Genomic DNA, 15,000 nt, shown 5'->3' on the forward strand with positions numbered 1-15,000 from the left:
ATCCTCCCGATTTCTTTCTTTTTAACAGACGTAGTGTAACAGCAAGCATGGACAACCTTTATCATCATCATCATCATCATCATCATCATCGTCGTCGTTTAACGTCCGCTTTCCATGCTAGCATGGGTTAGACGATTTGACTGAGGACTGGTGAAACCAGATGGCTACACCAGGCTCCAATCTGATTTGGCAGAGTTTCTACAGCTGGATGCCCTTCCTAACGCCAACCACTCAGAGAGTGTATATGTATATATATATATATATATATATATATATATATACACACACACATATTTTACCGTTTACTTGTTTCAATTATTGGACTGCGGCCAAGCTGGGGCACCACCTCCAAGGGCTTTAGTCTAACGGACCGACTCGAGTACTTTATTTCTTAATGCCTGGTACTTGCCTTAACAGTCTCTTTTACCAAACCGCTAAGTTACGGGGATGTAAGCAAAGCAGCGGTTGTCAAATGGCGGTGGCGAACAAACACATGCACGTGCACACACCCACACAAACGCATATATATATATATATATATATATATATATATATATATATATATATATATATATGTATTTACGACAGGCTTCTTTCAGCTTCCGTCTACCAAACTACTCACAAGGCTTTGGTCGACCGTAGCTTATAGCAGAAGATACTTGTCCAAAGTGCCACGCTTCGAAACGCCGGTGTTAAAACGGGGGTAGCTGATGAAGTAGAATGTTCTCTATGTGGCTTGTGTGTTTTCTCGTCTACGTTTTGTTTGCAATGTCCTGTACCCAGATATGCACCTATACATACAGGTGGATGTCGGTACGCACATACCTGTACGTATATATGCATATACTCATTTACTATTTGTTTATATATATATATATATATATATATATATATATATATATATATATATGTATATGAATGTATGTATGTATTTATGCATATATATGTGTGTGTATGTGTGTCTATGTATGTGTGTGTGCGTGTGTATGTGTGTGTATGTCTATGCATTTATGCCTTTTTTTTGCGTTCTAAGTGTAAGAGTGTGATTTGAGGATGATTTGGGGGGGCTATTTCCAAACAAGTCGATGGACCCAATCACCTCCCCCATCCCTCCCACCCCCACCCGCCACGAGAACCACCTCGTTGGACCGTGTGTCGGCTGACACACAATGGCGATGAAGAGTTGCTTTCTTTTTCTTTTATTTCATTGGATAAAATAATTATTAATTTATTTCCGTACCGTCTCTATCGACAAAAAAGTTCTCGCAAAAAAAAAAAAAAAGAAAGCCCAGTCTTTTCTTGTTTTTCTTTTCCCATTCAATTTAATTTTGTTTTCTTTTCTTTGTTTATCTTTTTGTTTTAGCCATCTGCACCATTTTGATAGTAAATAATAAAATGGAGAAAAAAAATTTAAAAAATGATAAAGAATGAGTGCTGCCATCTGTTGGTAGTTTTTGTTTTTGTACATATAAAGAGTTGTCTCGCTTGATTTGGGATGAATGTTGGTGAATAAAATACTGAAGCAGATTATTTCAGCTCTCTTTACGTTTGTTAATGTTTCGATTCAGCTGTTTTATTCTTTTCATTTTTGTTGTTGTTCTTGTTGTTGCTGTCGTTTTAACCCCAGGTCAGCCCTGATCGAGCAGAGCCATCATTAAAGGTCAAGGCGTTCCAACCATAACCCCCTATCATGCCTCATTGGAGCATTTTTTTTTTTACTTCGGACAGGGGGGGGGGGGTCGATAAATTAAGTACCAGTTACGTACTAGGGATCGATGTAATCGACTTATCCCTTTCTCTGTCCTTGTTTGTCCCCTCTATGTTTAGCCCCTTGTGGGCAATAAAGAAATAAATTATTATTTATTATTATTATTATTATTATTATTATTAGTAGTAGTAGTAGTAGTGGTAGTAGTAGTAGTAGCAGTAGTAGTAGTTTTTCTTCTTCCTTCAATTCTGTTTTCGTTTCTTGCCGAGTGTCTTCTCGACACCAAGGGCAAAATTTATTATTATTATTATTGCTATTGCAAAGTAGTAGGGTTTGGTTTGAGGGAGCTAGCTGCTATTCCTTTCGAGTTGGTCGAGCAGCCTCAAGGATCCTCCTTACTGTGTACACGAGTGTTGCCATCATCTGGTTTAAAGAGGAAACAATAAACCAATTTTATTTTATTTTATTATTTTTTTTTTTCCATTTTCGTTTCGAAATATAAAATCAGTCGTTAAAGTCTTCGTTTTCTTTTTCTTTTCCACTTTTTTTTTTTTTTTCAACAAGAATTAAATTAAGAAAACGGGACTCTGACATCTTGGGAGAAGACGCACATGTCTTTTTTTGAAAATTTGGATGGCGATTTTGCAGAGAAGGGGAAAGGAGGTCTATTCAACACAGATTACGATAATGAGTGTTATTTCTAAGTAAATTAATTTAAACAAAGAAATTAACAACAATTAACAGAAACAAATAAACAAACAATAGAAATTTTAAAAAAAATGTAAATCAGTGTGAATAGAGCTTTCCAGAATGTGTATACTTATCCGAATCTAGTCAGGAGATCCGTCCAGACATATTGACAGAGTTTGTGACCGATGGCAATTTCGTGTCCTCTTTTCCGCAACAAACTTTCTTTACTTTTCCAATAAGAAATCTCACTTCGTTTCTGAAAGAATCGTTGAAAAATCCGTAGATGACTGGGTTTAGGGCATTACTTAGAAAATACGAGCGTAATACTAGTTTTTTTATGCTGGATATGGTTGGATGGGTGGTTTTGGAAAACTTCTTGATGGATTCGATTATCCTCACTGACAAACCCGGCATAAAGGACAAAATAAACAAAAGCGTTACTAGAAAAACCGTTAAGTTTGTTTTGCCCATTGCCCGGGATTTAGTCAGGCGTCGATTAGATTGATTGGGGTCTTCGTGCGCCGTGTTCTCGCCGGGGATTTGACCGTGTGACCTTCGCCACACTTGACGCCATATCAGCGTGTAGTTGGTCAGCATGAACACAAACGACATGAGAATGATACCGAGAATGATGAAGTAGTACAGTGATGGGTAAATGGTTGATTTCATGTTGTCGGCCACCGAACAGTCCGAGCCGTTCATGGTGGAAACTGGCGTGGGTGTCGTGCGAATGCCGTAAATAACCACCGTCGGCCAGGTTAAAATAGCGGCTATGATTGTCATTAGAGCAGATATCTTCCGAGCCATTTTGGGCGAAATTTGAACTTTGAGTGGATGGCAGACTCGGCGATAGCGGTCGATGGAAATGACTAGAAGAATCAAACTAGAAGCACCATTCGTTAGGAAAGTGATAAATCGTAACATCTTGCAGAGAAGACCAGACGGAAACATATACGGATAACGGAGGTCGAGAAATTCTGTAGGCATTCCAATGCTGCAGCACAAAAGATCGAATATGCCTAAAGTTATAATAAAACAGTTCGTTGTGGTTTTCCGCATTCGAAAGCAGAATATGTAACAAACGATAATATTTCCAATCGTACCAATGAACATGAGGATTCCAATATAAATAACGGCCGGAATACCAACCAAAAATCTGTCATCGTTTAATTCTTGGAGTGACACGTTAACAGGAACACTCGCCGCCATTTTCTTCTCGATGATAGTATTATCTTTTATATTACAGTGTGTCCTTTATTTTGATTTTCACCTCTTCGTTTCTTTCTCCTCTGCACACGTATTACGCAAGCGTGTTTGTATATATATTATATATGTACCAGCTGTGTACTGAGGGTTAAAATTTTTTTTTCCAAATGAGTAACACTTCAGATAACTATAACGTCTCTCCTCCAACAAGTCTTTAAAATTGACAGGTAAGACATTATGAACATTATTGTTGATGCAAACGCTGTGGTTTATGACGAGACAAATTATTATTATTATTATTATTATTATTATTATTATTATTATTATTGGTGACGGCGCTGTTTTGCTGTGTTGTTGCTCCACTTGTGGTTGTCGCAGTAGGTGTTGTTGTTGTTGCTGTTTCGGTGGTTTTTGATCACGTTGCTCTCGTTATTGTTGTTGTTGTTGTTGTTGTTGTTGTTGTTGCCCACTTCCGGGTGGTCAGGCTGCCGTTGGTGCTGGTAATTCCGTCAGTTCTGTGACGCTGCAATTTCTTATCGTCGTTGCTCTAACTCACGATTCGTTTCTTTCTTTTTGTTTTTTATTTTCGTTCACTTTCAAAGTTTCTAAGTTTTCAGAACTGTTCCTGCAATTGTCGTTATTCTTTCAGCTACTGTAGTAGTAGTAGTAGTAGTAGTAGTAGTAGTAGTAGTAGTAGTAGTAGTAGTAGTAGTAGTAGTAACTGTTGTTGTTGTTGTTGTTGGTCTTGTTATCTGCTTGGTCAATGAATTCAGTTCTGGAAAATAAGATTAGAAAAATATATACCAAATGCATGAATAGATAAATAACAAGGATGTGCACACACACATAAATATGTGTGTGTGTGTGTGTGTGTGTGATGTCGAGAATTCTCCTTAAGTATGTGAATTGAAAACTGTCCATTGTTCTTTTCTTCTATTTCTATCACTTTCCAGAAAAATCTGAAACACTAGGCAATAAGGCCCGACAACAAGGATCTGTGCGAATCGGCGCCAACGTGGCGGAAGGGCGTCGAAGAACTTAATGACCTCGGAATGACAATCAAGAAAGACGGAGGGGAAACGGAAGATATATAGAATATATAGAATATATAGAATAGAATATATTATATATAGTTTACATATAGAATAGAATATCCAAAGCCCTTGGAGAATTCTACAATCTAACAAAGGCATGGAGAAGCAAAGATATAGGCTGCAAAACGAAGCGGATCATACCTTCGGTCATGTCAGCATTATTGTACGGATTTGAAAGCCTTAGCGGTTAATAAATCAACTGTTTAGTAAATAGGGTGGTGAGTGATATAAAATATACAGTAACTACAAGAATGGCAGCTTCGTCAGGAACAATGGCAAAAAGAAGATCTATAAGTGACAACAGCAGTAACTCATGAGCAGCTGTAGCAGCTGCAGCAGCTGCAGCAGCAGCAGCAGCAGCAGCAGCAGCAGCAGCAGCAACAACAACTCCTATGTGTTTGATTTTGGCAGTGGTTTTCTGCTTTTGTAGCTTGTATTTTTTTGCTTTTAAGATGAAGGGAGGGAGGCGGTAAAGGCTAAATTCCAACGCTCGTTTGCCCTCGCTCAGTATGTAAGTGGTATTGGTCTTTTCATTCTTCGCACGAAATAATGGAAGATACAATTGACTCTTGGTTAGATTTCAAGATTATATACAAGTGTGTATCTATGTAACTACAATACAGAAGTGTTTGTCGTATATATTTACAATATAGAATCGTGTATTGTACGTGTTTACAATATGTATACGTGCGCATATATGCGTTTACAATATGTATACGTGCGTATATATGGGTTTATAATAAACAAGAGCATATGCAAACTTGAACTCTGTCTGCTACGACGGCGAGGGTTCCAGTTGACCCGATCAACAAAATAGCTTACCCGTGAAATTAACGTGCAAGTGGCTGAGTAATCCACCGACACGTGTCGCCTTAACGTAGTTCTCAGGGATGTTCAGCGTGACATAGAATGTGACAAGGCTGGCCCCTTTCGAATTACAGGTACTACTCAGTTTTGCCAGCTGAGTGGACTGGAGCAACGTGAAATAAAGTGTCTTGCTCAAGGACACAACGCATCGTTACGAATCGAACACTCGACCATACAAACGTGAGCCGAACATTCTAACCACTAAGTCAAGCACCCACGAAGTGTATATGAATGTGTTGGCAATATATACATATATATATACATATATATATATATATATATATATATATATATATATATATATATATATATATATATATATATATATAAAAGGCAAATCACATGACAAAAAACCTGTCCCCTTTATTTCTACCGTTTACAAAAGGGACACATGGCTATTTTCCTCACATGTCGCTAATATCCAGACTACCAACAGACGGCGCTATTGTGCAACAAGATGTGTATGCATTGTGCGTTTATGCGTATCACACGCACGCTTTGTACGTGTGTGTGTGTGTGTGTGTGTGTGTGTGTGTGTGTGTGCGTGTGTGTGCGTGTGTGTGCGTGCGAGTGTAAGCTAGCCTGTATGATTGCTATGGTTGAATTCGTGACTTCATGGCAATGCACACCAATACGAGGTCAAAGTGGATAAATGGATGAATTGTTGGTGTTTTGCTTATGTAAAGGAGTGGAAAGGATATATATGTATATGAGCACATACGTACGTATACATACACACACACACACACATATATATATATGTATATATATATATATATATATATATATATATTCTTAGGTAGAATTAGACTCTAAAGAGGAGTGTACTTTCATATTTGAATGAAATATATTTTGTTTTTAATTTCAATTCCGAATTCAGCTACAATATTTTTAAGCTCTCACTTCTATACTTTTCCAGGCTCAATTAATTAAGAGTGTTATCATTCTTGTGCCCGTTAGTTTCCCTGTTAGCCCATTTTTTTTCACAGGCAACGCTTTTACAGCCCCAAATTAATTGTTATTGAGACAAAACTAAAAAAAAATATGAAATGTTAAAAATATTGATTTCCTTTTAATAAGTTTAAACTATAGCTAGAAATTGGATTTTATTAACTGAAAAAAAAATGTAAATTATATAAAAATGTCAACGAGAGGAGGAAGAAAATGCTCGTAAATAAGCAGTCGATGAAAAAAATGAAGAGATAAGCGCAAATCCGTCGGCTGGGTTAACACTAACACTTAATCCTTGAGTGTGTTTTGGTGCAATGATTCTGTTACAAACCTTGAGGTCCAATTGCCAGTTGGAAGATGACGTCTTCCTCTCCGATCTTGAAAATCCCGAAAAAGGTAAAGGGACATGTGAGATTCCTTTTCCTCTCGGGTTAAATTGTAAAAACAGAAGAATAAAATAGCTTCCATTCGTATCTGCCTTCTTCATAATGTTTACTTTCACTTTAAACAAATTTTAATTTCACACATTTTATACCAAGTCAAAATGGCGAAATCACTATTTTTTTCTAATGATATATGGGACATCGTCATTGTTTTATTTTAAGAGGTATAACAGTGACCTTGCCCTTTACAGCACCCAACCCTCACCCCCATTCATAACAAAATCACAACGTTTTGGGAGAAATTGCCGAGTTGATTAAGTCGACTCCAATGTCTGTGAAGGACGTATTTTCTGGATGTGCCGAGGGACGAAATGTGAAATCGACATGGGCAGGAATTGAACGCATAAGATAAAAGTACAAGGCTACATACCACAAAGGCCTTTGTCTTCTGCTCTATCGATTCAACCGCTCAACACCCTCTGTAATGACAATAATAATAATAATAATAATAATAATAATAATAATAATAATACTACTACTAATAATAATAATAATAATAGCAACAACAATAATAATGGTTTCAAATTTTGGCACAAGGTCACGTAATAATAATAATAATAAAAACAATAACAATTATAATTCTTTGTTGGCCACACAATAATAATAATTATTTTGATAATGGTTTCTTTATGGACAGTACGGGACAAAACAAAGAATGTGTGTGTGTGTGTGTGTGTGTGTGTGTGTGTGCGTGCGTGTTGTTGTGAGGGTTTTACGTACAAACAAGGTTAGCATAATGAAACGAAAAAAAAAAAAATTCAAACAATGTGTAATCCTCAATAGGGAGGAGACGTTCCAGGGCTGCTCATGGAAAAACCCCTTAAAAAAACCATGGGTGCCCTGCCTTTCGGGATTGGTACTTTTTCTTTCCTATAATAATAATAATAATAATAATAATAATAGTGATGATGATGATGGTGAAGAGGAAGAGGAGGAGAATGACAACTACGACGATGATGATGATGATGCAATCCTCCTGTTAGAGGAAGATTTCTAGGCTAATCCAGGGACTTCTCTATCCAAGATCTCCCTGAATATCAGGGAGAAAGTACCCTGTCTACTTATCTCTCTCAGACTTACAGAATTATACTAAGGGTGGCTCCCTCCACCCATGCTATTTTCGCTGCTCTCACCCGTGCTTCGCTAAATTCAGTCGAGGGCAGCATCTCCCTCTCCCCTCTTCACCTCCATGAAGGAAAGTCCTTGTCCTTTGTCCCCACATCTTCCAGCACCGTACACCACAAAGTAATGAGATTAAGGAAATACTCAGAAAGAAGTAAACGGAAAAGCTTTAAAATGTATTAAAGGAACACGAGGAGAAAAAAGCGACTTCTCAGTGGTTCCCAACCAGAGTCCATATGGCCCCCGAGGGTCCATATAAGATTTTTGGGGGGTTTACACAACAAAATAATAAATTGGGGATCCACAATAGAGTTTTTAAAGGGTCTCTGAAAAACGTTTCCTTTTGATATATGTATTGGTATGGATTGCAAGAAACAGCTAGGTCCCTTTCTTTAATGTTTTACGTAATTCAACCTACACAAGTTAAGGTGTGAAAAACAAGAATTTAGAAAAGAAGTTTCTATAAAACTAGTTTTTGAACATCAAATGGCTATGTGAGGTCCACCAGAATAAAATAGTATTCAAAATAGTATATATAGGCGCAGGAGTGGCTGTGTGGTAAGTAGCTTGCTTACCAACCACATGGTTCCGGGTTCAGTCCCACTGCGTGGCACCTTGGGCAAGTGTCTTCTACTATTATGGCCTCGGGTCGACTTAGCCTTGTGAGTGGATTTGGTAGACGGAAACTGAAAGACGTCCGTCGTATATATGTTTATATATATATATATATATGTATGTGTGTTTGTGTGTCTGTGTTTGTCCCCCCCCCCCCCACATCGCTTGACAACTGATGCTGGTGTGTTTACGTCCCCGTAACTTAGCGGTTCGGCAAAAGGAGACCGATAGAATAAGTACTAGGCTTACAAAGAATAAGTCCTGGGGTCGATTTTCTCGACTAAAGGTGGTGCTCCAGCATGGCCGCAGTCAAATGACTGAAACAAGTAAAAGAGTAAAAGAGTAAAAGAGTAAAAGAGTAAAGGGGTCCATAGAAAAAAAAATGGTTGAGAACCCCTGCTTTCTATACAAGGAAATAATTGAATACAGACTAAAATCTAATTTAATCGGAGTAAAAAATATAGAAGAGAATAAACGGCAGAACCGTTTTAAAAAAGAATAAATGCCAAAAGCAAAATAGAAATCCTAAGATAAACTAAACAAAAGAAAATAAAAAAAAAAAAAAACAAAGCAAAAACACTATTGACAATAACCATCCGTAAAACACGACAAGGTGGGAGTAAGCGAGAATAAAAACTTACAATGGATGAAATGGTCTGAACCTTTAAGGAGAAACAGAATGTTCCATTTTAGTTGAGCCGCAACAATTCTTGTCACAAGTAATTAAAGATAAAATTTGTGTTGAAAGATGTTAATTTTGAGTTCAGTCTATGATGCAATTGGCAAAATGAGGCGGCTGACTACATCATTTCCGGTATGGCCGTCCTTGCTAAACGTGTATCAAATGCAGAGTAGTTGACCGACGAGATGGATACGATAAACTGAAATATACCTGTCTCGCTGAGATGGAGTCCAAAACAAACTGTTTACGATGTAATTATGAAGGACTGGAGCCGAAATCTCTTTACTCTGATAGTTATCTCGCTTTGTCTAACCAAGTCATTGCCCGGAAGGAAGTGGGGAAAAAAACAGTCATAGTATAAGGGAAATTGAAACTGAAATAAACAGGATGTTGAAAACCGTACAAATAGTAATTGGAGCGGTAGATATGATTAAAATCATTGAGAAAGAAACTATACAGGATTCACTGCGTTGTACAACCGAAAAGAGAGCTTTGTTCGTTACAACATGCATTCTATACAAGAAGGCACTTTCAATTTACTGGCGCGATTGGAGCAACATAATCTCTGCACACATCACAAATCTAACACAAGCCTCACGAAATGATATAGCAAGACTTATACTATACGTACTCGGCCGACTCACAGCCACGGCCCATTAAACAAAACAAGCCCATGCCTTCACTTAACCGATATGCACCGTCTTGACAGCAACCACTCACAGTTTCCACACATTCGTGTAAAACAGCCCATACAGCACATTCACAATCATGCGCAATCACTTCTTATGAAAAGTAACCCAGCGCATACACGCTGCTTAAATGTATGACATAATATAAAAGCTAACAAGACTATGTTGAAAAGTAAAGTATGTAAGTCAGGTCACTGCGATGAAGATAAACCCACAAGGTTTCCGAACGGCAATCAGACACAAAGAAAAGAAAAAAAAAGACCACACAAATCACAGGGCTTATATCAAACATAAGCACGAAACGACCCGTTCAAAGAACACAACTAGTTTTCAACAAAATCTAACATACATATACAAGGTGTGTATGAGTTAGTTCGTGTCTCCGAAAAGGGATCTGATGTGAGTTGTCTCGCTTGCCTATGACTTGCATTCAGGTGTTTTTAAGACCAAGCGCACTGAGAATGTATTCTCTTACGCCTAAAATGCACCCGACTCACGAACTAACAAACACACACATCTTGTGTATTTGTGTTCGATTTTGTTTATAGACCTCGAACTGCGTCTAACTTGTATTTGAACAACTAATTTTGCTTATATTCCACACACCAATTTGCCTATATTCCATGTTGTCTACATTCAATAGCACACAAGAAACACTAGAACATGTCAAGCACCATCATAAAGCAAATCATACAATTCTACATCACCAGCTGTCAATAATGCATATATCTTAGGGACACGATCATAATGGTTTCAAATTTTGGCACGAGGCCAGCAACTCCAAGAGATGGGATTCCATCAACTCCTAGTGTTCAACTGACACTTATTTTATCGACCCCAAAAGGATGAAAGGCAAAGTCGACCTCGGCGGAATTTGAACGCAAAACGTAGCGACGGGCGAAATTTTGCTTGGCATTTTACCTGGCGCCCTAAAAAAATAATAATAATAATAATAATAATAATAATAATAATAATAATAATAATAATAAATAATGATAACAGCAACAACTATAATAATAATAATAATAATAATAATAATAATAATAATAATAATAATTAATTCGTTCTATTTAGAAGACCCCATCTAAAATCTGACGCAGAACAAATATATTTAGCATGAATACAGGGCCTTATGCAATTAGAAAACGATTAAAAATATCAGCTGTAGGACTGTAAAAATACACGAACGAAATAAACTGTTTTCTCTGTTCAAAGCAGCCAATAAATAGAAAAAAAATGGTGGTTGAAATAACAGAGTTGTGAGGAGAAAAGAGAAACACGAAGAGAAATTAGAGGAAAAGCAAAAACTAAGCTAAAAAAAAAAGGTATTACAGAATGGGGCCATGATAAAGTAAAGATATTAAAGCCCCCCTGCGTAGCTAATACCTGAAGATGAAAGGAGGATTTCGATAAGTGGTTCTCAACTGGGGGTCCACGTGGCCAATGGAGGGGTCCACGTGGCCCATGGGGGATCCGCATAAAATTTTGTCTTTAAAATTTATGTGCAATGAAGTGGTTATCCTTCTATAATGCACAAAGTGGAGGTGCGATGGCCCAGTGGTTAGGGCAGCGGACTCGCGGTCGTGGGATCGCGGTTTCGATTCCCAGACCGGGCGTTGTGTGTGTTTATTGAGCGAAAACACCTAAAGCTGTTTTCATCAAGTTAATTACAGGTAAGAACTTCTCTAGAACAAGAACATAGTGCAGCGATCGGTGCAACAGATGCAGTGAGTGTATCCATGTATGACCTCGACGACTGGTTGTCCATTCAGTCAGCCTAGGTTCAATCTCACGGTCGTTCATGACCGAAGGATGTCTTTACTCTTTTACCCTATATACATATAATGATGTGGAGTGTGTGTGTGGGGGGGGGGGTATGCGTGGGTGACTGCTGGCCTTCCATAAACGAACTTGCTCGGACTTGTGGTTCAGAGGGTAACTTTCTAGATGCAATCCCATGGTCATTCATGACCGAAGAGGGCCTCCCCTTTCAGCAAGCCAAAACATAAATAGGTTAGATATGGAGCCCCGTAGAGCCATGAGCCCCCCCCCCCCGGGCAACTGTATAGTGTGTCCATATCTTAAGACACCAGTCATACACAAACAAGCACACACATACACGTACACGCAAACATTTGCAATAGCATGTACGTATATATATACATACGTTTACATGCAGACATGGCGTGGCCGCGTAGTTAAGAAGGCCCCCTTCGCTACCACGCGGTTTTGGGTTCCGTCCTATTGAGCGGCACCTACGGCACCGAGGCTATAGTAGAAGACACGTCCCCAAGGTGTCATGCAGTTGGGACTGAACCCAGAACCCTGTGTTTGGGAAAGCAAGCTTCTTACCACTCATATATATATATATATATATATATATATATATATATATATATATATATATATATATATATATATATATATATATATATATTATTGAATATCTTCTTTTCAAGCCGTCGTTGGGTTGTGTGGCTAATGTTTCATGTTTATCGATGACAGATAAATTTGTGCAATATAATGTATGTTCCATACATGTATGTATGTATGTATGTATGTATGTATGTATGTATGTATGTATGTATGTATGTGTGTGTGTGTGTGTGTGTATGTGCGTGTGTCTCTGTGTATGCATGGAATATACATACGTATAATACAAATTTATCTGTCGCCGATAAACATGAAACCCTAGCTATAAAACACAACGACGTCTTGAACAGAAGAAATGATTCATTCTCCAGATGCGTACGCAGAGAAAAGTTAGATGTTTTATCATCCAGGCACATCCCATTGCCGATTCGTTCGAAATACAAGCTTGATACATATTTTACTCAAGTAATCGATAACCACAAAACCATATAGTTTGAAATACCGCCCTCAGTAAAATACCACATTTAGTGTGGTCTCCGTTGAAAAGATTAGGGAAACCATTGCTGCTTGCATATTGCGAGCGATTTCACTTTGTGCATGACTCTCTCTTTGAACAATGCTCACTGATGACTTTATGATCCGCGATAGCCAATAGAGGTCATATGTTGAAACATTTTGTCCTAAACCTTGTTTGGTATTATCAGGAAATTGTGCCTGAACGACCGTGAAATGAAGGAAATACGCTATGGCATGTATGTATGTATGTATGTATGTATGTATGTATGGATGGATGGATGTATATTTACTAACGTAATAAGAGAGAAATTATGGTTTACCCATTAAGACACTGATGGCAGCATACATACATACATACATACATCCCCTAGGAGCCGACGATACGGCTCTTTTAACCCCAGGAGGATGCCTCTTCCAGCTGGTTATGCAATGCACTCTGCACTTGATATATATTGAAACCATCAGACCGTACGGTTTCGACCTCTTTATGGTCATCCTCGCTGATGGATACTAGTCCGCTAGTCAAGGAAATTTCTATAAGAGATAAAAGCAGGATTTATATTAAGAAGTAGTATTAATACTGCTGTCGTCTCTAATAGAGATTTTCTTGACTAGCTTGTTTGTATATTATGGTTCTATAACGAAATACGGTGCCCCTACACGTCGTTAATAATTTTCGCCATTGTGTGCACATTTTTGCTAGTGTGCGCACATATTTTCACATTGTGCGCTTGTTGTAAAACGTGTGCGCGCGCACAAATGCACGACGTAGAGAAAACATTAGTTGCAGCTCCACGGTGTAATTCAAAACAACCTCCCCCCGTCACAGACAACATACACTACTGGTCTACCCTGATACATCAAAGGGAAATAAGTGCCTCTTCGCAGTTCTTAACGCCTACCTTCAGTTGTATAGCTAGGCCACAGTCCATTTAGCCACACCATTTTTTCCCCCACTCACACTTAAGGGAAACACATCTCTCTCTCTCTCCCCTCTCTTGCTCTCTCACCCCGCACCTTCCTTTTCAAGTGGTACTTGAAGCAGTTGGGTGAGGGCTCTGTCCTAAAAACCTTTCGACCACACAACTTCCTTCGCCGTTGCCACAAAGTAGAGGAAAACAAACCGCCTTTTCTTGCAAAAAAAAGGAAGGCGTTATGATAAGATAAACAAAAGCAGCAACAACGACAACAACAACAACAACAATAATGGCTTCAAATTTTGGCACAAGGCCAGCAGTATTGGGAGAGGGGATATGTCGATTACATCGACCCCAGTACTCAACTGGTACTTATTTTATCGACTCCAAAAGGATGAAAGGCAAAGTCGACCTCGGCGGAATTTGAACTCGGAACGTAAAGACGGACGAAATGCCGATAAGCATTTCGTCCGGCTGGGTAACGATTCTACTTCCTCATTGCCTTGACAACAATAATAATAATAATCCTTTCTATTAAAGGCACAAGGCCAGAAATTTATGGGGAGGGAACTAGTCGATAACATCGACACCAGTGTATCACTGGTACTTAATTTATCGACCTCGAATGGATGAAAGGCAAAGTCGACCTCGGCGGAATTTGAGCTCGGAACGTAAAGACGGACGAAATGCCGCTAAGCACTTTGTCCGGCTTGCTAACGATTCTACTTCCTCATCGCCTTGACAACAACAATAATAATAATAATCCTTTCTACTAAAGGCACAAGGCCAGAAATTTATGGGGAGGGAACTAGTCGATTACATCGACACCAGTGTATCACTGGTACTTAATTTATCGACCTCGAATGGATGAAAGGCAAAGTCGACCTCGGCGGAATTTGAACTCGGAACGTAAAGACGGACGAAATGCCGCTAAGCACTTTGTCCGGCTTGCTAACGATTCTGCCAGCTTTAATAATAATAATAATCACAATAATAATAATAATAATAATAATAATAATAACAATAATAATAATAATAATAAATAATAATAAAATAATAATAATAATAATAATAAAAACTTGAACAAAACTGTACAAGTCCAAATATATGGTACCCTAGGCATAACA

The 15,000-nt window shown here is 38.3% G+C and overlaps 1 protein-coding gene across 6 annotated transcripts in view; it reads right to left on the bottom strand.

Moving 5' to 3' along the window:
- LOC106879040 (orexin receptor type 2) overlaps positions 1 to 15,000 on the bottom strand; it is an 83,500-nt gene that overhangs the window by 217 nt on the left and 68,283 nt on the right. For 5 of the 6 annotated variants that reach the window (XM_052976587.2, XM_014928454.3, XM_014928452.3 and 2 more), the window contains exons 2-3: positions 7,330 to 7,378; positions 1 to 4,379 (exon numbers count right to left, since the gene is read on the bottom strand). The exon at positions 1 to 4,379 is cut by the window's left edge and continues 217 nt beyond it. In XM_052976587.2, the coding sequence (XP_052832547.1) occupies positions 2,543 to 3,607 (1,065 nt within the window). In that variant the 5' untranslated portion in view covers positions 3,608 to 4,379; positions 7,330 to 7,378 and the 3' untranslated portion in view covers positions 1 to 2,542. Of the gene's footprint in view, positions 4,380 to 7,329; positions 7,379 to 9,337; positions 9,980 to 15,000 lie in introns of those variants that run through there. The other variant, XM_014928453.3, reaches the window with a different exon arrangement.

The sequence above is a fragment of the Octopus bimaculoides genome, chromosome 24 (genome assembly GCF_046866305.1).
Source record: "Octopus bimaculoides isolate indiv1 chromosome 24, ASM4686630v1, whole genome shotgun sequence".
Classification (NCBI taxonomy): domain Eukaryota; kingdom Metazoa; phylum Mollusca; class Cephalopoda; order Octopoda; family Octopodidae; genus Octopus; species Octopus bimaculoides.